This window comes from Paralichthys olivaceus, chromosome 22 (genome assembly GCF_024713975.1).
Source record: "Paralichthys olivaceus isolate ysfri-2021 chromosome 22, ASM2471397v2, whole genome shotgun sequence".
Classification (NCBI taxonomy): Eukaryota; Metazoa; Chordata; class Actinopteri; order Pleuronectiformes; family Paralichthyidae; genus Paralichthys; species Paralichthys olivaceus.
Window position 1 is genome coordinate 7,485,102 of NC_091114.1, and position 22,722 is coordinate 7,507,823.

General features: G+C 41.3%; 1 protein-coding gene across 1 annotated transcript in view; it reads left to right on the forward strand.

The window, feature by feature from the left end:
* Positions 1-22,722, forward strand: part of ppp2r5b (protein phosphatase 2, regulatory subunit B', beta) — a 34,762-nt gene that overhangs the window by 1,676 nt on the left and 10,364 nt on the right. Inside the window, exons 2-7 of the mRNA XM_020095782.2 lie at positions 15,178-15,374; positions 16,624-16,725; positions 17,341-17,433; positions 17,831-17,961; positions 19,441-19,500; positions 22,581-22,689. Of these exons, the coding sequence (XP_019951341.1) occupies positions 15,178-15,374; positions 16,624-16,725; positions 17,341-17,433; positions 17,831-17,961; positions 19,441-19,500; positions 22,581-22,689 (692 nt within the window). The remainder of the gene's footprint in view (positions 1-15,177; positions 15,375-16,623; positions 16,726-17,340; positions 17,434-17,830; positions 17,962-19,440; positions 19,501-22,580; positions 22,690-22,722) is intronic.

Sequence of the window (22,722 nt, forward strand, 5' to 3'; positions counted from 1 at the left end):
GGTTCAGGACTCTTTAAGGGGTTGTTGGAATATTCTGCTGTAGGGCTAATACAAGTTTTCATCGTTGAATTATGGGATTCATCTGGATGCATTTTGTCTATTAATACTCAAAAAAAGATCTGATGTTGTCTCCAACAATCCAAAATGATGCTGTTAGATGTCTTGTTTTGATTTTCTGGTTAAGATTTTCACGAAAACAGAGAAAAGAACACATTACGAAACTAGTAATAATTAGTCACTCTGACTACTTGATTGATTAAATTCATGTTTAGGTATTGAAGAAAAGATCAATATGAATACTGCAGGAAAACAAGAATCGCACTCATGTTCGCCCACAAGAGTCGCCTTATGAAACCACATTCAAACTCTTAAACACAGATTTTTATTTGGATCTGCACCAAATCGAATAAAGTCATACACATCAGTCTTTCAACATGGCTGATTTTTGAAACAAATGCAGATGAAAACACAACTTCCTTAGCAGAGGTAATGAAACTGTAGCAGGGATGATAGAGTAAAAAATAGCAAATTTTGCTTCCTGTTATCCAATATTTTACCAACAATCATCAGATCAACATACAGCTTGAACAGAATTTATTTCTTGTGTCGTGATCTAGTTGATAATGAAATGTTGAGTTTTATTTGGAGGACGTTATGCTTCATACTGGGGCTATAGGAGTTAGATAATCCAAAGGTTCAAGTTGAAATCCATGTATTCAGAGTCACTGATCTCAGTTTACACGCTGCATAAAACCATCATCCCATTATCAGGAGGCCCTTCCACACCACAGTGTTGTGGATCCTTGTTCCTACAGTGAAGTCCCTCGTAAAATCAAAAATGAGGAACACATTTGTACAAATGGGCTTTTTGAGGGAAGAAATGACGTCTCCGAGACGAGCTGCAGCATTTGCGGTTATGTAGCTGCCATAGCTGTAATTGCAAAGGTTGTTTTTCTTTTTCAAATATAGCATCATCTGCAGCTCACCATATATACCTACCAACCTGCAGACAGGCCTGGGTGGAGTTTGGCATGGAACAATCGCAGATGAATAGGATTTCTTTTTTTTTTTTCCAGATAGAGACAGATAAACTAATTTCTGGCAATGTAGCACATATTTTCTGGATTCAGCTTCACAGATGTGAGGATTTTCTCAGTTTTGAATTGTTGTAAAGTGAATATACAAGAACAGTGCCTGCTCTAAACCACTCCGCTTGGAATGGGCTGTTTTCTTGCTGTGTGTAAATGCTCTGGAGCTTCTTCAGAAATATTCCTTGTCACTAGTGAGTCCTCCTCAAACAGTTCTACAACATACTGTCACTTTTTAATTGCTTTTATGCTGCAGAGTGAAGTTAGAAAATGCCGTGTTCTTCCTACCAGGTTTATCTGCAATGAACATTTTATAGTCAGTGTTTTTCATAAAATTAAACTCAAATGTCTGTTATGCTTTTCACATTCACACACACAGACAGACAGACAGACAGACAGACAAACAGACAAACAGACAAACAGACGGACAGACAGACAGACAGACCTTTGTGGAATTAGTAGGTAGATTTAAGTCTTAAATATATGGTTGATAAATCGAGACATTTTTTAGACGTCCCTTTGGGTTCCGGACTATTTTGAGCTATTTTCAAAACAACACAGACTGGATTTTCTTGTGTAACTGATGCTATGTCAGTTCACTGGTTCTTCTACACACTTGCCACTTTTATGCTATACATGTTAGCATTGTCCATTATCGTGTCACTGCCACTTGTGGCCCCAATTGTTTCAATATCGTTTTGTTGCTTTAGCCTCAAAACGATATTTTCTCTAGTCTTTGTGTTCAACATTTCAGATATGTCCAAATCAAATCTCTTTTGGTTCAGACACATCCCTCAATGCTCCTTCCCCCTTTGCTGTATTCTTTATCTACGCCTCTTCCTCAACTTGCATGTCTTCTCTTCCTGTCCGTCTAATCCATGTGTGCCGTACAAGGGCACATTCAAAGCCCTCATTTATGGCTCTAACCCCTCTTTATCAGGCTACTCCTGCTTCACTTCCCATTAACCCCATCTGCTCAGAGGACCTTTCTGCTTTTAGACACAAGTTTCTTGCCCCTTTTATGTGTTTTTATACTTTGTTTCCCCTGCTCTGACTTCCTCTCAGGCTCATGGGAGACGAATGAGTGCTGCACGATGATGGAGGGCTTTCATTATGTCTTTATGGCACCTTTTGGTTCAGACCTCTACATACTTGCTGTAGCCCTCACAGACAGAAGCGCTAGTTATCACATGCCTGCTGCACCGCTGCGGCACTCTTTCTGGATCCCCAGGAGGAAGTGGTAGTAAGATCCTGCAGCAGCAGTGCAAGAGAAAAGCCTGGTGATGTGGGAAAGTCTGTAGCAGGCAGTGTATATAGGCCAAGTGTAGACAGACTTGTGGGTGTTTTGCCCTCCGGGGAATCACATTGCCATTGTTAATTTGAACTTCTTCTCCTGTTAACAATGGCACATCTCTTTGGTTTTAAGCTCCAGTCTGGCTCGAAGCTCCAGGCTGAAATATGCAACAGACTAAGAAGGACATAGTAAAGAAGATGGGACAAAAGAAAAGCTGATAAGAATCAAATATCATCAAACCAGCACAAAACCAATCATTGAAGAATGAGATGTTGTGATTCCCAGCCTCCGCTGACCACAATGCAATGCAGTCACAGTATGTATTTGCAGATCTGTCTTTAGTAGCATGTGAAACCATCTTAAACCTTTTTTTTGTGCTCTTAGACCTGATAAAGCAACTGTGGAAAATGTTTGAGGTTGTTAGATGTATTTTAATACCAATAAATGTTGAGGGAAATATGGAATGAACGGTGCCAGAGTAACGGAGGGTGGATCCTCCCCTCGTGCCTCTAAGTGAGTGCTGGGTGGATTTTTTTCAGTGGATTGGTTCGAGTCATGAAACGGGTCGGTTTATTAGTCTGTTCCTTTGCAGTTGTTTAGTTTTTGTCCCATGTATTATGCATGGTGTAAAAGTCCAGTTTCTCTAGCTGTTACCTAATCTTCTAGACACTGGTTTTCCCATCAGCAGTGTCCTCAATCAGCCACCGACACAGTCATAGCTTGTGTCTTTCCAGATCTGACATCCGAAGTGTTTGAAATATCAACCAAGAGCACAAGAAAGAATGAGACATTTATTTTAAAGCTTGCACTCATCACTGACGTGCTCGGCGAAAAATAGTCTTGAAGTGCAGCAAGCAAGTTGGAATGGTCGAGGAGCATGAAGTTCGTTTGCCATTTATTAGGAAGACTTGAGGTTTTCTTGTGTGTTTTAGTCGTCTCATCCTCACGATATCTTAACTATAGTTTATTTGCCACAAACATGATCCCCGCTAGGACAAAAACTCTAGAAATCTGAAATTAATCAATAAGATACAAAATGATGTGCAATAAACTTTACATCGCCTAAAATATATTTTTTGACATGAGAAAATCAAGATAAGATATTATAGTCCTTTATTAGTCCCACTATGATGAAGGGAATAGTGAAACACACACTCAGAAAAGATAATCAAAAATACAATATAAACACAAGGAACTATCAAATATAGAAATATGTATAATGTAAACTAAACTAGTTGAAAACCTGAGTGAGATAGATGTAAGGTTGTTATTGCATTGGTTTGAAAAATGGCCTCTAACCATGAAGTGGTATGGAGTTGCTTAACGTTTGTAGTGAACAGATTTTTTTATTTAGCCAGGCAGTGATACAGTGATTTTGCTTCCAGTTTTAATGTTGTTGCTGTTTTGCTGTTACTGAACCTGAGATTACCTGACTGCCAAATCTTGGTAACTTGGAATCACTGCTGCTTCACCACATCACAGAGTCTGTTTAGATAAATATGAGCTGGAAGGGAGATTTAAAAGGATATGAGAACCATTTATCTGTGACCTATGGGTATGAACACTTCAAATCTCCCTTCATTAGGATCAGCGACACATGAAATTTCAGTTGCATAATTTCCTCGTGTGATCAAATTAGCACATCAAATTTCATTAAGATCCGTGACTGTGTGGACCAAAAGTATGATGGTTTAAATGACCCTCTTTTCTAAAACATAGAATTTATGATGACCTTTCAGGTCAAAGTCAAATTCATAAAACCAAAACACCCTTCTAGTAAAAGCTTCTCTGGATGCCCACACTATGTTGCCTTCCAGTAAATTGTGGTTTTGTTTATCGAACCACAAATCATCCTGCAAAATTTTGAGAGTGGTCAAATAATCCATTTTCAACTGGTTGCTCATTTCTCATTATCTAAATATCCCCTCGTTTTAATTTAAGCACAGCTAAACTTTTTCCAGACGAAGCCCCAAATGAGACGATGATTAAGTCACACGGAGGCGCCGGGGCTTGATAAACGTAGTGTCTCTCTGGGACCCAGGCAAATTACAATATTTAATATCTGCCATCACACAGTTACAGAAACAAGCAGATGGATACGAAGAATGTTTTCAGACACAGGTGAAAGCTTTCCCCTTCTCTTTACACCTCAATCGTCACGTTGAATATTAAAATACTTGAGGATGGTGTCCAGTAAAGATGGTTGATTGATGGTTGTGGAAACTCGCCCAGTATCGTCAACTGGCTGTTGTCTCCTCTGTTTCTCTTAGAATCAGAACAGATGGCATGAAGGGAAGGAAAAAAAGGCTTGAAAGGCAGAAGTCAAAGTTTATATTTTGGAAAACATGCACAAAGTGTGTTTTGGTAAAATCTTGTTCACGTTGGTGCTTGGATTTCTCCTCATCCTCCTCCTCCTCCTCCTCCGTGTCTTTGATCACACTGCAGCTCTCTGGCTAAACCAGAGAGGAGGCCGGTAAAGCTCAGCGCTCCTCCCCAGCCAGGATGCTATCCCTGGGGCCACCACATACACCAGTCGGGCTACCTGGTCACGGGTATCGCACTGTTGCTGGCAGACTAACCAGGCTAAGGTCACATTCAAGCCTGACATTGGGTCAGCATATGAGCAAACTCGTGACTATGATTTATGCCCCCTTAGTCTTGAACAAAAGAATTGTTACTGGATTCCTTTCGAGATTGTTGATCCAGCTACCTCTGTCTACCAACCGATCATGCAAGGCAGCGTTAGATTCCTTGCTTTTGACCTTGAAATAGACTTGCTCTCAATTTCCTTTTTTTATTTGTTGGCTTTCCCTAATCTTCCTCTGCTGCGTACACTTTGTTTTAAAATGCAAAAAACACAAAAATCACACATTAATAGACGCTCTATATGCATTTAGCATGCACTGCAATCTAAATATCATTACGTCCGTCTGACCACCAGGCTTGCATTCTGATTCGTGTTGCACTAAGTATGACTCATCCAGGTGCAAATATGTTCCACACAGAGTAAATGCATCTGGGAGAACATACTCCACCTGAGGGAGGAAACACTTTATCGACGCGGATATAAGCACTGCCGTCCGAGGTATTAATGTCAGCGTGGCATGTAAATGTCATGACAACAGGGGGAGACGCCGTAGTAGGTATGTAGGTATGTCAACAACGTGGATAGAATTATCACCAGAATTACACCTGACTCCAAATGGACCTGTAATTACTTCAGTTCCTCATGAGTAAAACACTGTCTGTGATTCAACTTGCATAGAAGGGATATTGGTTGTGGATATGTTTGACCTTATTCTTGAACAAAGTGACCTTTGAGGGGTGCAGTTGTTCTATTAATTAAGGCCTGAGCGTGTGTTTGTGGAGAGGGGGTTTACATACAGGGCGATCATGGGACACGTTTCTCCTCTGTCTTGACGAGCAGCGTTGCTCCCAGCCATCACCGCAGCATGAGTCCAAAGAGAAAATACACAAAACAGACTTTCTGCTCAGCCCAGCAGCACATTCTGCCGCCATGCGCCGCTCAACAGCTCCGCTCGGCTCATGTTGCCATTTTGACAATCGTGAAGGGTATTGGCACAACAGTGCAATAGCAAAAAAATGTATCTGTATTTAGAAGTCACAAGACAATCATACTACAGCTATTCCTGTAAACTGTGTGTCATGAGAGGCTCCATGGTTCTGTCCTCCTAGTTAAAGGAAAAGCTACATTGTGTCAGGCAACGAAGCCCAAAAAATGTTAAAGGTCAAATTTTTTAACCACGGCTGTTTCTTACAGGCGGTGTTGGATTTTTTCTCATCGAAATTGAACACCGAGTTGTTTATTATTATCTCCAACACCAGTGTGAGAACAGCATCAGGCCTGATTACTGTTCTGAAAAACAAATTGACTCGCTCATGTCAAGTACGCTGTGCGGAATCCTCGGTCAAGAAAAAAAAATTAATAGGAATGCTATTAATGAAAAGATGCAAACCAGTAACTTTCTAACCATAAAGCAAAACTGTCCGTTTTTATCAAACAACAGTGCCCTCTGCAGTCACATGTTATTAATCCTGTTGGGCTCCATTTGTGAGAGAGTGTGGAGGATTTTGTGGCACATATGTTGAAGTTGTTTATTATGTCTTGCCTTCCCCCTTGTAGGATGTAGGAGAAGCTATGGTCCCTCTCTAGAGTCTATGTGGTTTTGTCCATTCTGGGCACCTGTAGAAACATGGCTGACTCGCTCACATTGTAGATTTAAAGGGCTCATTCTTTGGTAACACAGCTATATATTATTATAGCTATTATTACTAGTTATATGGGATTATACACTGATTAAAACACAACTATGGATATTATATTTAGTTTCTGATGATAGCACCACCTAAATCCTCCACAATGCACCTTTATTTAAAAGGCCATGCATGAAGTTCCCTGTCCTTGACACTTCCATCATGACTGCCAGCAGCAGTAGCAGCTTTTCAAAGGGCTGCTGAGTTGGCTTCAGATAACTCTGTCAGGACCTAAAGGATGTTATTTGAGCTGAGACTTTAATATCTGCTGAGTTAGTTCAAACATCAGAAAAAGCCTTTAAACATGAATTAGATGAGCACTACGGACAATGTCGCTCAGGGGAGCAGGTAGCAGGATGAGGAATTTCAGGAGGAATTAAATGTTGTTACACAGTTTAGGGAAAATGGTTATGCATCCGTTTATGTGAACATAATCCCTTTTAAAATAGGAAACAATGATCTATGTTGCAGACCAGCAAGTCGGCAACCTTATTTGCAACAGGGCTTTCTTAGAGCCTTGTACGTAAACATTTTGCCTGATTGTGCTATCAGAACGCTGGATTGTATTTACCACATCAAAGTGAGCTCTAGCAATCCTTCAGTTTCTATGGGATGATAGGAAATGGATTTAAAATGCTGCCAGTGCTGTCAGCAGAAGACCAAAAATACACTGTGTTTCATAATGCATTCAAGAAATGGGCCATTTTCACTAACAAAGAAGGGATTAGAGGAAAAACATCCACCTTATAAAACGACCACCTCTTAAATTAGAATGGAGCACAATGAGAAGGAGGTTGTATCGGCCTTGTAAAAGGTGCAAAGCAGTGCTGAAGTCTGGCTTATAGAAGTCAGGACCAAAAGCGAACCACCATGACAATGCTAATGCTTGAGTGTACAAATGAAATGGAGGAAGCACTATCCATCCTGAATGCACCATTCATTTGTTCTGTGCATTTTCACACCAGGTGTAAACAGATGTACTTTGCATTGTCCACTTGTGATTGGATCTCATTGGATGTAATATTAATATCAGGTCTGAATAGGGCCTGTATGTCTCTAAGCTTGTAGAGCCACATATTATGCAAAGATGCGAGACTGAATTTTGCTGTGCTACCTTCTTGTATAGTAAACTGTGTACTAATAGCACAAATATCTGTCTGTCTGTAAGTAGAACACATATCTCAAGAACCATTGATAACATCACACTTGGTATGTGTATTGTTAATGTTCCGAAAAAGTGCAGTATCAAATTTTGTCACTCAGTCGCTCAAACATGAATTAAATCACTCTCTCTTTCGCAATGTGTCTTCAAAGTAAAAGCACTGGATTCTATTTCTTGCTGCAATGCTTCATAGTGATCTGAATTACAGTGAAGCCAATCTTTGTAACTTATATGTAATCCACACACGTGAATAATAATAGAGCAAATTCAGTTTCATTTTATAGAAAACTTTGACTATAAAATGTTCATTGCAGATAAACCAGGTAGGATGAACACACCGTTTTCTGACTTCACTCTGCACCGTAGACTGTTTATTAAGAGCTCTGCACACAACGTACAGCACACCAACATTAGAAAAGTGACAGTATACTGTAGAACTGTTTGAGGAGGACTCACTGATGACAATGAATAATTGTGAAGTAGCTCCAGAGCATTAACACAGGACAAGAGAACAGCCCATGGAACAGTGCTAACTAACAGTAACATGATAGTTAAAGGGAACTTATGCTAATTTGCTGAAAGATATGACCACGATGACAATTAGGTGATAGAAATGAGTGTTCACATAACAAAATGATCCAGCAATGTCCATTATACAGCTGTATCTACACTACCAAACCTCATATATTACACTTCCTCATGAAGACCAGTGGGTAAAGGTGTCAAAACTATATGTTGCAACAGTGAAACACAGCAGACACAATGATTCACATGGAAAAAACTGGCTCAAGTTACTGCATGTGACAGAGACCTGGTGTATTTTCCAGCTTAGATATTATTGTTCTCATTTCCTGAGGCCCCCGTGCTGTAATTTGTCACAAAGGACACATCGTCGATGCAAAATGTAACATAACCTCACATGAGCCCTCTGCACATGTTGATCTGTGTGGGTGTTCTCGTTTCTATTTGTCCAGCATTTGTGTTTGTCCACATTGTAATAATGAGTGTATGGCGAGCTCAGTTGGAAATGTGCTGTTTACTGTAAAACAGTCACCTTCACACACAGATTGTATGTGGGAGATTGAATGACTCTGTGTGTGTGTGTGTGTGTGTGTGTGTGTGTGTGTGTGTGTGTGTGTGTGTGTGTGTGTATGTGTGTGTGTGTGTGTAAGGGAGAGGCTGGCTGGATGGGCCTGGTATTAGGTTACAGAAGGCACGGAGTAGTTTTTTTGCTCGGTGACTGTCTCAGATCAATTAAGAGGGAGAGTGGGGTTGGGGATGGTGGTGAGACGGCTGATGAAAGGAATGGAGTGGATGAGGAAAGAGGAAATGAGGGAACATTAAGTTGACAGGTCAGGGAGGAGCTGTGTGAGGGGATGGAGAGATGGAGAGATAAAAAATGTTTTCAAAAAAGGCAGAGGATATTGCAGCGGGAGAGGGTGTCAAGAAACAACCGGCCATGCAATAACCATGATCTGCTGGTGTGTCATGGGGAGAGAGAAACGATTCCTATGCAGAATTTGAGGAAAATAAATTCAATGACTGAATCACCACGAGGACGTTCACTCTGAAATATGCTCTCTTGCTTCTGCAATGCTCAACAAACAAAGAAAATCAAACACCGGCCCTTCGCAGAGGTGACGTGCGGTGAATCAGTCTTGAGGCAAATTGTGAAGGAAGAATTGTTTTAGATGGGATGAGTGATCGGACACGGAGCATACGAGCGAGAAAGTGAATTTTGCTGCAATGAATAACAACCAGAATCACCTTTACTTTAAAATACATATTTTATATATTTATTTTTTATTTTATTTATTCTCTTCTTTGAGAACCATCGCAGCAGCAGGGAAACAACATACCTGATGTATACGCTACAAAGCAAAGATTCTTATTATTCCACAAGTGCGCTGCTAATCAAATGTTGAGGATGTCTCCAGCTGGGATAACTGCCTCCCATATTTGTTTACTAACCATCTCCACTCTGTGTTTACATCTCGCACGGCAAATATTGCTTCCAGAGGAGAATATCTAATATCTCATATTCCTGAAAGTCGTCCTGCGGTCAAGGAGAATGTGGATTGAAAAAGACGAATCATGTGCAGTAGCTCAAACACCGTAAAATACTTTTAATGAAATGAATGGGATGTATTTATTGCTAACTATAGAAGAGTATGCTCTCAGGATTTCTCTTTGTCACTGAGAGAGGTGAACTTAGTAGCTGTCACTTTTGTTCACTAGGGTTCAACTCCAATCATCTGGCAATATGTTTTTTCTGTGGTAGCAATAAACCTTTGTCTGCCGCAGTGTGTGCTGTGATGTGCAGATCTTCTCTTATTACACGTTTTACTGCCACAACTCAGTAGAATCGCCGGAGGGAGAAGGTATAGATGTGGTATACGGTGCTCGGTTAGTGACCATCTGTCGTACGCTACTTTTGACGATGTGATTTCAGTGATGTCTATAGTTTACAGGAAGTTCATTTTGACCCTGCAAACATCCCATAGAATTTGGACTTATTTGTTATTTTTTAAAGCAAAGTGGAAATTCCACATCCAGACAAGTTTCTTGGCTGATGTTGGCACCAAATGGCCTAAAAATCTTTTCTTGGTTTGGCGACATCTCCTCCTCTTTTGCCGACAGACAGAAAAACGAACCAAGAGGAAACAAATCAGAACATCCCGAGCAGAGAACACCAACCAGTCTTAAGTCTCCGCTTGTTTCCTTCCAGTCTCTCAACTTGATCAACAATCAACACGTTCAACCCCGTGTACATGTTACGTGCAGACACCCAGCCGCTCTCATTACCTGTTCTCAGTACCATCGGCCAGCGGCTACTTCTAAGAATTTCCCAGCTCTAATTCAAAGCAGCGGGACGATTCGTCTTGTTCTCTCGCAGCGGGTAAATTGCTGTTTACACTTCTGTGAAAATATGAAGACGGGCGGCAGGAGGAGGATGCAGTCAATCACACGTGATAACATCCCTCCTCTTTCCTCTTTCTAATCATGCTGTTTATGAGCAGGGCAATGCATCATGTGTTGCACGTAGACAGTTTGTCATGTCGTGGATAGATTGTGTGTTAATGGGGGGGGGGGTAGATCATTTACAGATGGACCTGCAGTTTGCCACTCAAACCCCTCAAGGTGATATTTAAACCACCCTTACTTCTACGCTGCATGGTGCCTCATTTCTTATAGCTCCTTCTGTGCCTTCTTCATCCATCCCTCTCTCCATCTCTGTCTTCCCCTTTCCCCTCCCTCAGCCTGTCCCTCTCTGCGTCACTGTATCTGTGCATTGAACATCAGTGTGTGCTAAATGACAGAGGTGCAGAGGCGGCTTTGGATGGAAGCTAAAACAGAAACTGTCCTCCTCTCTCTTTCTCTCTCTTTCTCTCTCTTTCTCTCTCTGTCTCTCTGTCACACACTCAGCCCCAAACAGAATAACTGTTATTTAAAGACAAGAGCTCATTTAAAAAAAAAAAAGCCCTGGGAGAGATGGATGGGTGGCAGGAGAGGAAGGGAAAGATGGAGGGAGGAGAAAGAAGGGAGGTTCCTTGTGATGGAGCGATGTGAGAGAAGCAGGAGGAGGAGGAGGAGGCACATGATGTCATCTTTTAACCCTATACCGCTCCCCGCGCCTCCCCTCTGTTTCCTCCCCGGATTTCTTCCTCCTCCACTCTCCATCTCTCTCTAGCAGGACTATATTTAGAATTGTGCAGCTGTGTGTGTGCCTTTGTATGTGTGCGTCTGTGTTTTGATGCAGGGAGCTGGCATTGCTCAGTTGTATGTTATACTGCTCCTTTTCTCCTCTCTTCTTCTCTCCTCTCCCCTCCTCATCCCCTCCTCTACTCTTCTCTCCTCTCCTCCATCTTTTCTACGTCACATGCTGTCTTTTCCCTCTCTTTGGTTCAGGTTGTCTTTTGTTTATTGGCCTCTCTCCCTGTCTATTTAAAGGGTGAGGGTTAGTCTATATTTTTTGGTATGTATCCAAAGCCTGATATTGTTTATTTCTCTGTGCCATAAAGCCCCATTGTTGTTTTATTGAATCCACTCCCTTCATTACAAAAAACATAGTCATAAACACACACCACCCTGCTGCTGTAAACACTGAAAATAGTCACCAACAAATGCTCTATTTACTCTGAGTAATGTTTGTGACAAATAACATGGCCTCACCGTTTTAGGAAACTACTGATCTTTAAAAAAAAAAAGAAAATATGCATTTAGGACACACTTTAAAGGGTTTGCATAATCAGTAGAAACCAATCATCTCAAAATTTGCTTCTGATACAGTTCACTCTTGGGAAGATACTTTCTCACCCAACTCCCTTTAGATTCTGGCAATTAAATATCTTCTTATTTATTCGAAAAAAATATCACGCTGCTCTCCTCTGATGTGTCTATAAAAATCAAAGTGCTTCAGTAGGTAGATTTCTAAACTGCTTTTGCGACCTGTCTCCCCTCTGACTATTTTCAGCCTCTTTCCTATCAGCTCTATTTCATAAATCCAAAATTGAATGACATTGTTGGACATTACATGGCACTGCTGAGTGTTACACAAGACAACAAGAGAGTGGGATTGTGTCTTTTCACTGCGTGAGTTTTGCAGCGACGTTGTATGTTGTATGTTTTATGTTTCTAAAACTCAGCGCGAGTTGCTGCTCCCATCTCCTTTAACATGCTTTTACAATCTTGGTTGTGTAACTTTGCCACATGAGGATGGAAGTTTAAATCCTTCTGCGTTAAGGTGAACTAAACAAAGGTAAACAAAGTCTTTAAATTCTATCGCCTACATCTTGTCCCAGCACTTATTTAAAATACCAATTTGGATTGTCAGACAGCTGAAAATAGCTCTGATGTTATAAATGACTCACTTGCTGTGATTAAGGCCTTAGTTAATATTCTCGTCACTGCACTGACATGATATTAAAAGCTGTGAATGAATGAGTGTGGACTGAACCACGTCGACCTAATAACAGCAGAGGAAACCAGTGTTTCTCGACTGAGTTTGATTCTTTCATTTTCTCTTCCTTCACTCTCCCACACTCGCTTTCACATGACCCGCAAAGTCCTCTGCTTCCCTTCATCTCCCGTCTCTCTCTTTATCTTCTCACCTCCTCCCTCACTCTGGCTCTCCACTTGCATCCACATATCTTTCCCTTCGTCTTTTTCACCTCACTCAGTTCTTATTTTTTCTTTCGGTCACAGCACATCTTCACACAATTACTGTCCATTAAAAATGGATTATTTCCCCTTCACAGGCCGTCTTCAGAGCGAGGGGGGGAGAAAAAAAAGAGATGGGGGAGCTTTGAGAAAACAGGAGAGGACGAAGAGATAGAAAGGATATGGATAGATTAGGAAGGGGCAAAGGGAGGAAGGGAAAAGGAGGTGGAGATTGAAGGAATGTGAAAAAGGATAGAAAGAAGAGGTGAAGATGAAGGTTCAGGATTGACTTCAGTTATCTCCACCAGCCAGAAGACAGCTCCAGAGGGGTTTTGTGGACTGCAGAGTTAGAGTCATATTTATTCTCCCAAAAAAAGTCAGAATCGCTCGCCCTCTTCATTTTTTCACACTTGTTTTTCACGACAGAATCAGAAAATAGTGAGAACTTTTCCATCACACAATCATCCAGTCACTGAGAAACGGGTGCGATCCAAGAACGAACTGGTCGCTCACTAAGGACAGATAACAGTGGATGTAAAATGGACATAAAGGAAAGTACAGAACAGTCACAGAGGGACTTTATGCAGGTCAGGAACATAGAAGATTGAAATGTATTTTTGCATTCACATTTTGAGTTCGTCATGATTAATGGAATATAAAATAATGTGTGACACATGAAGCAAAGGGCCGTCCTCCTCCTTTTGTAGTGCAGCTCAGTGCCAAAGGGAGCAGATGGTCCTGGTGTGCCCACAAGAGTTGAGGGGGTCTGGGGCTGGAAGAGCTCCAGTCAGACCCCCTCCTCACCCCTCCTCTGATTCCCACCTGGGGGTTAAGAAGGGTTAAATCTAATCCTCATCCTGCTGTGTGTGTGTGTGTGTGTGTGTGTGTGTGTGTGTGTGTGTTTGAGGGAGCCGTAGATCATCCTCCTTCCAACTGCACAGTTAGTCTAGACTGTTTCCCAGCCGTCATATCCTCTCTGTGCCTTTTGTCTTGTCTTGCTCTGACAGCTCTTACAAGGTGTACATGCAAAGATTTCCCCCACTTACAGCTGTTTATCAAGGACATATCTAGTAAAGATATAATACAATTTTATTATTTAGTTAATAAAGCACTCACTTCTGCCATGCACAACTTTATTATGGACATTTCTAGTACTATTAAATACAAGTTTACAAGCCTTAATAATAATTTACTTCTGCCTTGTACACATTAAAAGGACCAACTTTTGGGTTGTAAAAATGACTGCTGACCTTGTTTTACTTTAAAAAATGATATAATATAATTTATTCATGCCATTGATTCCTGTACGTGTCTATGCCTGTTCTGTGTTTTAAATCTGTTTGCAGTGTTTTATCATGTTTTTCCACTAAGTTTTAGTGTCATTTTCTCCAGGGTCTTTTGAAATGTGTCAGTTATTTCAAGTATTTCACCCGTTTTAGTGCAGTACACACTAACATGCTGACCAGTGGGGGTGGCCAGTATTTTTCTATCATGAATATACTACAGAAATCTTTATGTTACTGACCTCCCATTCATCTCACTTATACAATATATATAAGGATCTAAAATCTGGATATTTTTAGCTATTGAGTCATCAGTCATCTGGGTTTTCAGAAAAAAGAACCATACATTCCAATTCAGCTGCTGTCAAAGCCTGTGAATGTCTATTATGGTGTTTACTTCATTTTTAAACATGTTTTTTTTTTAACTTTGCATGGTGCTTTGTTCTGCTGAGTTCCACACTCCCTCAGGCCTGTGGATTCAATTTAAAACTCATTGTAGTAGCTCAGTTAGCCGCCTCAATATCGGCTACTTCCTCTACACCTGTGGAAAAGTGGAGTTTTCAGAGCTGCAAGGTTTTAATGTGACGGCCGGCAGCAGGTTGATTCATTGTGACAAACAGGTCTGGGGAGTGAATCTGACAGGTAATAGGACTGAGACACAACACAACCCTCTATTGGGGTGTGTGTGAACATGTGTGCATGGATGATCGCCCCTGTGTGTGTGTGGTTGTGTACAAATGTATTTGTGGAGTAATAGTCTCTTTCCTTCATTACCTTTGAGAGAAGATCGAGCCTGTAGAACACATACTCCAGCTTATGTTATCACACAATTCACTTTCAGGAACGCCATTAAGTTTCGCCTTTAACTCCCTTGTCTAACTTTTTCCTCCTTCTCTTTCTTTCTTTCCCGTCCAGACGCCCCGGTGGCAGAGCTACACGACCTGTTCTGCAAGAAGCTGCAGCAGTGCTGCGTGCTGTTTGACTTCCTGGACTGCGTGGCCGACCTGAAGGGGAAGGAGATCAAACGTGCGGCGCTCAACGAGCTGGTGGAGAGTGTGGCCACCAGCAGAGGCGTCCTCATAGAGCCTCTTTACCCAGAGGCCATAAAGATGGTAGGAGCGAGGAGGAGGAGGGAGGTTAGGGATGGATGGATGAAAGAGAAATAAGTCAAAGCTTAAGTATCCAAAAGAAAATGTGAACTGAGATCTGAGGACAAACAGTGACAAACAATGGTCATGAAGGATGGGTAAATAGATCAATAGCAAAATGGATGGAGGGAGAAGAAATATAGAAAGCCAGAGATATATTTCCACACATGAATCAATCCTCATCAAATCCAACAGCTGGAGGCTCGGACCATAGCAGGAAAAGAGAGGAGAAGAGGAGGAGGAAAGCAGGGATATAAGGGGACAAAGAGAAGTCACTAGAGGCTAAAAACAAAGGTCGTGAGAGAGGAGAAGAGAGAGGAAGGAAAGGAGTGGATAGACAGGAAGAAAAGGAGAGAGAAAACATTTGCAAAGGGTGCTAAGAAGCAGAGGCTGCAAAGATGACGAGGGAGAGAGGGAAGGAAAGATAGAGTGGGGATGTGGTAGAGAGTGTGGACAGTAACGGAGCAGCAGAGATCCCAGAGGATGTAAAAAGAGGAGGAGAGGAAGAAGAGATGAGGAGAGGAGGGTAAGCAAGCAAGAGGATGATTCGCAGAGGATGTGAAAACGCTGATAGGATGCAGGGTGGGGTGGATGGAGAGTGGGTGGGGTTTAAATGTGTGGTCGAAGGCTTTCAAAAGCTTAGATTATTAGGTGACCAATAATAGAAGGAGGAGATAGCATCATCAATTATGGCCGACAAAAGGCCCAGACCACATTTTGTCTTTAAAATTTATTTTTTAAATCAGATGCAAAAGTTTCTTCATTTTGATTGGACAGTTGTGTTGTTATATCCATACAATACTTCCACCAACTTTCCACAACTGTAGCACTTCTTCAATTTGCATGATTCACCTGATATTTCCCCTTGAGGCGAAGATAAACTTGATTTTTACTACAAGTGCACATGCGCGTCACGGCTGCCTCATGCATCCTGCGTCTATTCGGTGCATAAATTGTGCTCGTTCTCAGAAATGAAGGTGAAATGAGATGAAAATCTGGAAGTGGCTGAAAAATCGGCTTGAGTCTCGTCTGAGTTCTGTCGTCTGCTGGAATCCTTTAGTAACACGCATAGAACCTAAGCAACACGAACAATAACGTTCAGTTACTGTGTAAGTGTAGTGTAGCAGGAAAACATTTTGCTCTTGCTAAACTTTTTCTCCACCACTCTACCCTTCCCTCCTCTCCTCTCCTCTCTTCGGCTCTGGTTTTCCAGATCTCTGTAAATATCTTCCGGACTCTCCCACCCAGCGAGAATCCAGAGTTTGACCCTGAAGAAGATGAGCCGACACTGGAAGCTTCCTGGCCTCATCTGCAGGTACATTACACGCAAATACTTTTTGTGATATATGTTTTCATCATTTCATACATTTTCTTTACAGAGGAAAAAGGACAAAGGACAGGTGCAAGTGTTGACTCTGGCATTGCTCTCTGAAGAATCATTGAGACGCACTTGATTTGCTATTTTAGAGGAACACAATGCCGTGTCCTTGAGTGCCATGAAAAATAGGCCCTACTATATATTACATACTATATTCTGGAGGACGACAATGCCGTGCGATGCACACAACTCCCAGCAGGCATTGCCTTTATTGCAGCGTACAGCCTCTATCGACACATAAACACACTGTTTGTGAGCCTGAGCTCCACTGGATCAGTTAAAGCAGCAGTTTTTATAAAAACAAAACTGTTTCATCAACCAGTGTTTTTCTTGAGTTAAATAAGAGGATTGATCCCACACTCATATCTGTCCATAGCATTAAGACAACCTCAGCAGCGCCCTCTAAAGCTCATCGATTCAAAGGTTTCATCTCATTAGTTTAAGCCTTGTGAAAACTAAAGTGTAAAAATAATAATTATTGTAGTTTTAGGAGGAATTATGTAAAGAAGCAAATAGACATACTGTAATTTCTGCTTCTTTTCCAACCTTTAGCTGGTGTATGAGTTCTTTCTGCGTTTCCTGGAGAGCCCAGACTTCCAGCCCTCCATGGCAAAACGCTATGTCGACCAGAAGTTTGTCTTGCAGGTGAGTCTGTCTCTTCTCCCTTCTTGAAAAATGAATTTCCACGCTCTAAGATAAACAAAGTTCTCATTTGAAACATACCTACTTGCTTGTATCCAGATTTGGGTCCACACGTAAAGAAATGATTTAAAGATGCCACAGTGCTTGTTGAATAACATTTATCTTTAATATCCTGCTTATGTTAGAAAAAGATGAGGAGCTTTATTGCTGTGTGGCTGGTAAAAATATACAGTATCTCTAATGGCCATGTAATGAAAAATGAGAGAGATACTCCAGCAAATATTCAAATATTCCAATCACTTTGGGCTTCGGAGCTGGCTGTTGTCGTGAGCAGTTTAGAGAATGAATGCAGTTGCAGTGTAGTTGTGTCTTTAATTATCCAGTATGTGTGTGTGTGTAGCTCCTGGAGCTGTTCGACAGTGAGGACCCCAGGGAGCGGGAGTACCTAAAGACCATCCTGCACCGTGTCTATGGAAAACTACTGGGTCTCCGAGCCTACATCCGCAAACAAATCAACAACATCTTCCTCAGGTACAGGCTGCAGTCTATTAATACAATATGCATGACTCAAAGGTGCCACTTAAAGCATTTTAACATCAATTTAAAAATAAAACAAGCAAACAGTAGCAGGGAGAAATGCTGCCTCTTTGATTTCTCTAATGTATTTTTCAGGTTAATGCGTCTAAAGACTTAAGAGCACAAAATTCACACCAGTGGTTATTAAGTGATATCATTAGCTGTTGCGACTAATAGCTTGATGAGGAGCGAATTGGACTAAAAGCCTGAGACTTGACTTCTCCTAAATATCTTGTCAGGGATCAAGCATTGGGGCGAATGTACACAGGATGACTTTTCAAAAGATGCGATTCATTTCACCCACAATAAACAAATTAGAAACTGGGCATTCTCAAAAGGACTGCTCTCAATGAGACAAGAGGGCTGATCGAACCATTTCAAAGGGTAGGAGGAAACAACAATACCCATCAAAAGAAACCCCGACCCCCCCCATGCTGATGTAGCACTTGGTCCGGTCCATTTACAAGCTGCTGTATTTACCCAGGCTCCAGCCATGGCTGCACCTCTTGGCTAAACCAGGAAGGAGAACTTACAAGGTAACTCAAAGACAAAGAATGAATAATTGATACAGCTGATAATGACAAACCAAATGTGCGCTCCTCATTTAGAATACAGAGTGGTTTCAAAATTATTTCAATAAACAAAATTCTAAAACCAAAATGAATGGTTGTGATTTTGTGGTGTGATGTAGTGAACATATATTCAGTCTGATCTTTGTGGGGCTTTAGAAGTCAGGAATGTGCTGCAGGAATGTTTTGACTCCTGAAACATTTCCAAAACGCTTTTGTGGACAAAGATCGTTTTAGTTTGAAGACACTACTTTTAAACAAAAACGTGTTTGTATGGATGTAGCCTGATACTTGAGGTTCTTTGCATCTGAAATGTTTCTCTAACAGAAAGCTGTATACTGCCCGGCATGCACATAAATGTTTGCACGCGTATCTTCATCCTGCATCTGAGCTGCGAACTGAATCATCCTGCAGGGACAATCTCATTAAACGATCACCAGCTCCGACCAACAAAAAACGCTGTGTCTTACAAGCCCCTTCCTTCAGCGTGTGGCTAAACTGTTGTCTTTTGTTGTGTTTGCAGTTTAAATCAAACACGGGGAGCTGCAATGCTGAAACGTTCTGTTTTATGTTTCACTTCACTGGTTTTGGTGTCGTTGTTTGTGCCTTCTGACACCTGCAGAGCAAGCATATTTCCTCAAGTCTGACCGAATGTCTTTTTTTCTCTATTCACAGAAGTTACACAGGAAATTGATAAATTCTTTAGATAGACAGGAGTATCAGGACATGGTTGAGCATGGCTCACTTTATGCAAACATAACAGAATATGTTTTACTCTTTCTGCATTTATTTATATGACCAGAAAGTGTTATGCTTGATTTAATGATAAATAATCACAAGTCTTTGCACGTGTGTGATGTTTCAGGTTCATATATGAAACTGAGCACTTCAACGGAGTCGCAGAGCTGCTGGAAATCCTCGGCAGGTTGGTACACACACACACACACACACACACACACACACACACACACACACAACGAAATTGCAATTGTTGATCCAAGAAATCCAAGACAAACTCAGCAGAAAGAAAAGTTTCCACAATGATGTTGATATCCAGTCACATGTTGTATGTGGTTGTGCATTGTTCTTGGTTAGCTACATTCTTGATAATGTTATAGTTTACAATAATGGAGATAAGGGCGGCTGTGGCTGAGGGGTAGAGCGGTCGATCCCAGTTTTCCACATTTGCATGCAGAAGTGTCCTTGGGCAAGATGCTGAACCCTGAATGGCCCCTCATAGAAATAAAAAAAGTGCTGCCCATAGATGCGCTGTATAAAAGTGCGTGTGATGGGTGAATGGCAAAATGTACTGTAAAGTGCTTTGAGTGGTCATCAAGACTAGAAAAGACCAATAAATAAAGACCATTTACCATAACTTTGTATAATAAATCTCTTCAAGGCTCTCTGCTATTTCAAGTTGCAGCTCTTTACGAACATCTATAAATATGAATACTTTTGTGACAGGTTGTTCACGATGATGCTACACTACATGAGTTTAACCCTGGTAGCCTTTATCATCATAGTAAATCAACACGACTGTATCAGGACATCAGGTTTCAGTGTCCTACAGTCTGATGAGACAGAGGCATCATGCACTGTCTCCCTGTGCTCATGCAGAAAGCATGAAGTTGCAAATGCAGCACTTTTATCCGTCAATATCTTTTGTTGTGAATGATTACAGTTGTTCAAACCGTGAAACGTGTACATATCATTGTCTATAGTGGTGACCTGTTGTAAACATGACATGATTGTTGCACTGTGTGTTTCCCAGTGTCTGGAAATTAAATGTGCTTATTTACTTAGAGACAAGATAGAAGATGGATGGATGTAACTGAGCGAGTGTGAAAGGTACAAAGCAAAGTGTTCGACTCTGATGAGACAGAAACGCCTTTTAAATAATCTACATGTTCAACATAGGAGAAAGAATTCAAACTGATTGAAGCTGTTTTCGGACATAAACTCTGCAAAATGGCTGGAAAATTGGGTCTGGACATTTTCCAGACTTTGTCTTTTATAAATGTGGAACACACCAGGAGACCGCTCACTGTAGGAAAATGTCTGGAACATTCAGGGTTAGGTGGGAGTTGAGCCTGCAGGAGCACATTTTTGTTTCCAGCACGTAAACATTGAAGTTTGATGGCATCTTCTATATGTATGGGACCAGTTTTGCGTCCGTCACGTGTTGGAACCGTCATCAACACGCACGCTGTGAATTTTCCAGAAATCGTCTTGCTGTATTCTCACATGGGCTCATTCGGACATTTTCTTGACATTTCACATGGGACTGGCAGGAAATGGTACAAAAAAATGTCCTCAACCGACATTTGTGTTCTCGCCCACAGCCACTCAGGGCAATTTCAGGAGATTACAGCTTTAGACTGAAGTACTTTGAATGCTTTTTCAATAACACAACTTCAATTATTTATAATGTTTCTCTTTCGTCCTAACCCTAACATAAAGGACGAAGAGATTTGTTCAAAAACCCCAATTTTTCTTCAAACCCATCGCTGCCATTTCAGCCGCTAATGATGGACAAAATGCGCGGCGAATTTTGAGGTCCGACCAATCACGGGTTAACGGCGAGAAGAGGGAGGAAGGTAGTGGAGAGGATGAGAATAGAGGGAGGGATGGAGGGATGAGAGGATGAGTGAGTGAAAAAGTGAGTGAGTCAGATGTGGAGGATGGTGGGAGGAGGGAGAGCAGGATGGGAGAGAGAGAGGTTTGTATTCATGTTGGTGGTAACAGGGGTATTTATAGCTCCTCCCACACATGGAGAGAAGGAGAGAGGGATGGGCGAGGGAGGATGCATTGAACAAAAAAGTGAGAGAGAGAGAGGGCAGGAAGAAGACAGAGGCATTCAGAAAAAGTGGTGAGATGGAGGCAGAGACAGATTAGAGGAACAGCAGGAGAGAAATATGATTGAATGGATGTTCTAGTAGACAGATTAAGATGCTGTTAGAAAACGAAGGCCGACAGACAGTGTGTTGTGTGTCAGAGCGACTGAGACACACACACAAACATAAACCTGACAAACAGCTCACTGCTAAATAAGAGGCATCATTTCCAAGTTTAGTTCCCACTCCTCCACCGCTCTGCTGTTCCTCTTGGAGGCTGCATATCAGTCAGTGGAGTAGTGAACACACCACGCATTCGTCCAGTCACTTGGAAATGGACTCAAGAGCACAAGAATAGACTCCTACACACAGACAGATGCACATGTGAAGTCTTTGGAGTAAAATGTGATGTAGATAAAAGAGTTGGATCGCAAGAAGAATATTATCTGTCACAGTAGGGATGACATCATGGTTTATTCTCGTTTTCAGTTGTCTAACAGCTGAACTGGATTGCCTGCTGCAACCGTCGATTGATCAATTGATTGGTTGCCTGAATCGATCAAAACAACTTGTTTGCTATTAAATTCAAGGCATTTATTCTGTGAAAATGTCAAACATTCACTTTTTTACAGCTTCTCAAATGTGAAATTTGCCGCTTCTCTCTGTTTTAGAGAAAAAATATGTAACGATTAAAAAATAAAATGTCTAAAAACATTATTTTGTTATCGTTGGCTGATTGAGGGACCCCCTAGAAGCCAAAGTTACGTATTGTATTTTTTTATCTAATATGTTTTATATATAGATAAATAATACTAAGTGATTTATATAGTCCGGCTCTGGGAACAACCAGAAGACTATCAGCTGATTCAAGATGGTGTGCAGGCTCATGGGAAGTTAGAAAACCCCTGATATACACAGGTCATATGTAAAATCTTAAAATCAATGCAACCAAAAAACAGGGAGCCAATGCATCGAGGCTAAAATCTGTGTGGTGTGGTCACGTTTTCTTGAACCAGTAATGGTCCTTACAGCAGCGTTCTGTGCTAGTTTTGTTTTTGGTCATGTTGACTGTGAAAAACTTCATATTTTTGTTTTTGCCAGAAAAAAACCAAAGAAATCCATGCACCCCAGACTGTGACTGTAACCTCTTGCCTCGTCTCCTCCTCCACAGCATCATAAATGGCTTCGCCCTGCCTCTGAAGGCCGAACATAAGCAGTTCCTGGTCCGGGTCCTCATCCCACTACACACGGCAAAGTCCCTTTCCATCTTCCATGCACAGGTCAGTGATAGAACCCTAAAATATTCTTCTCTT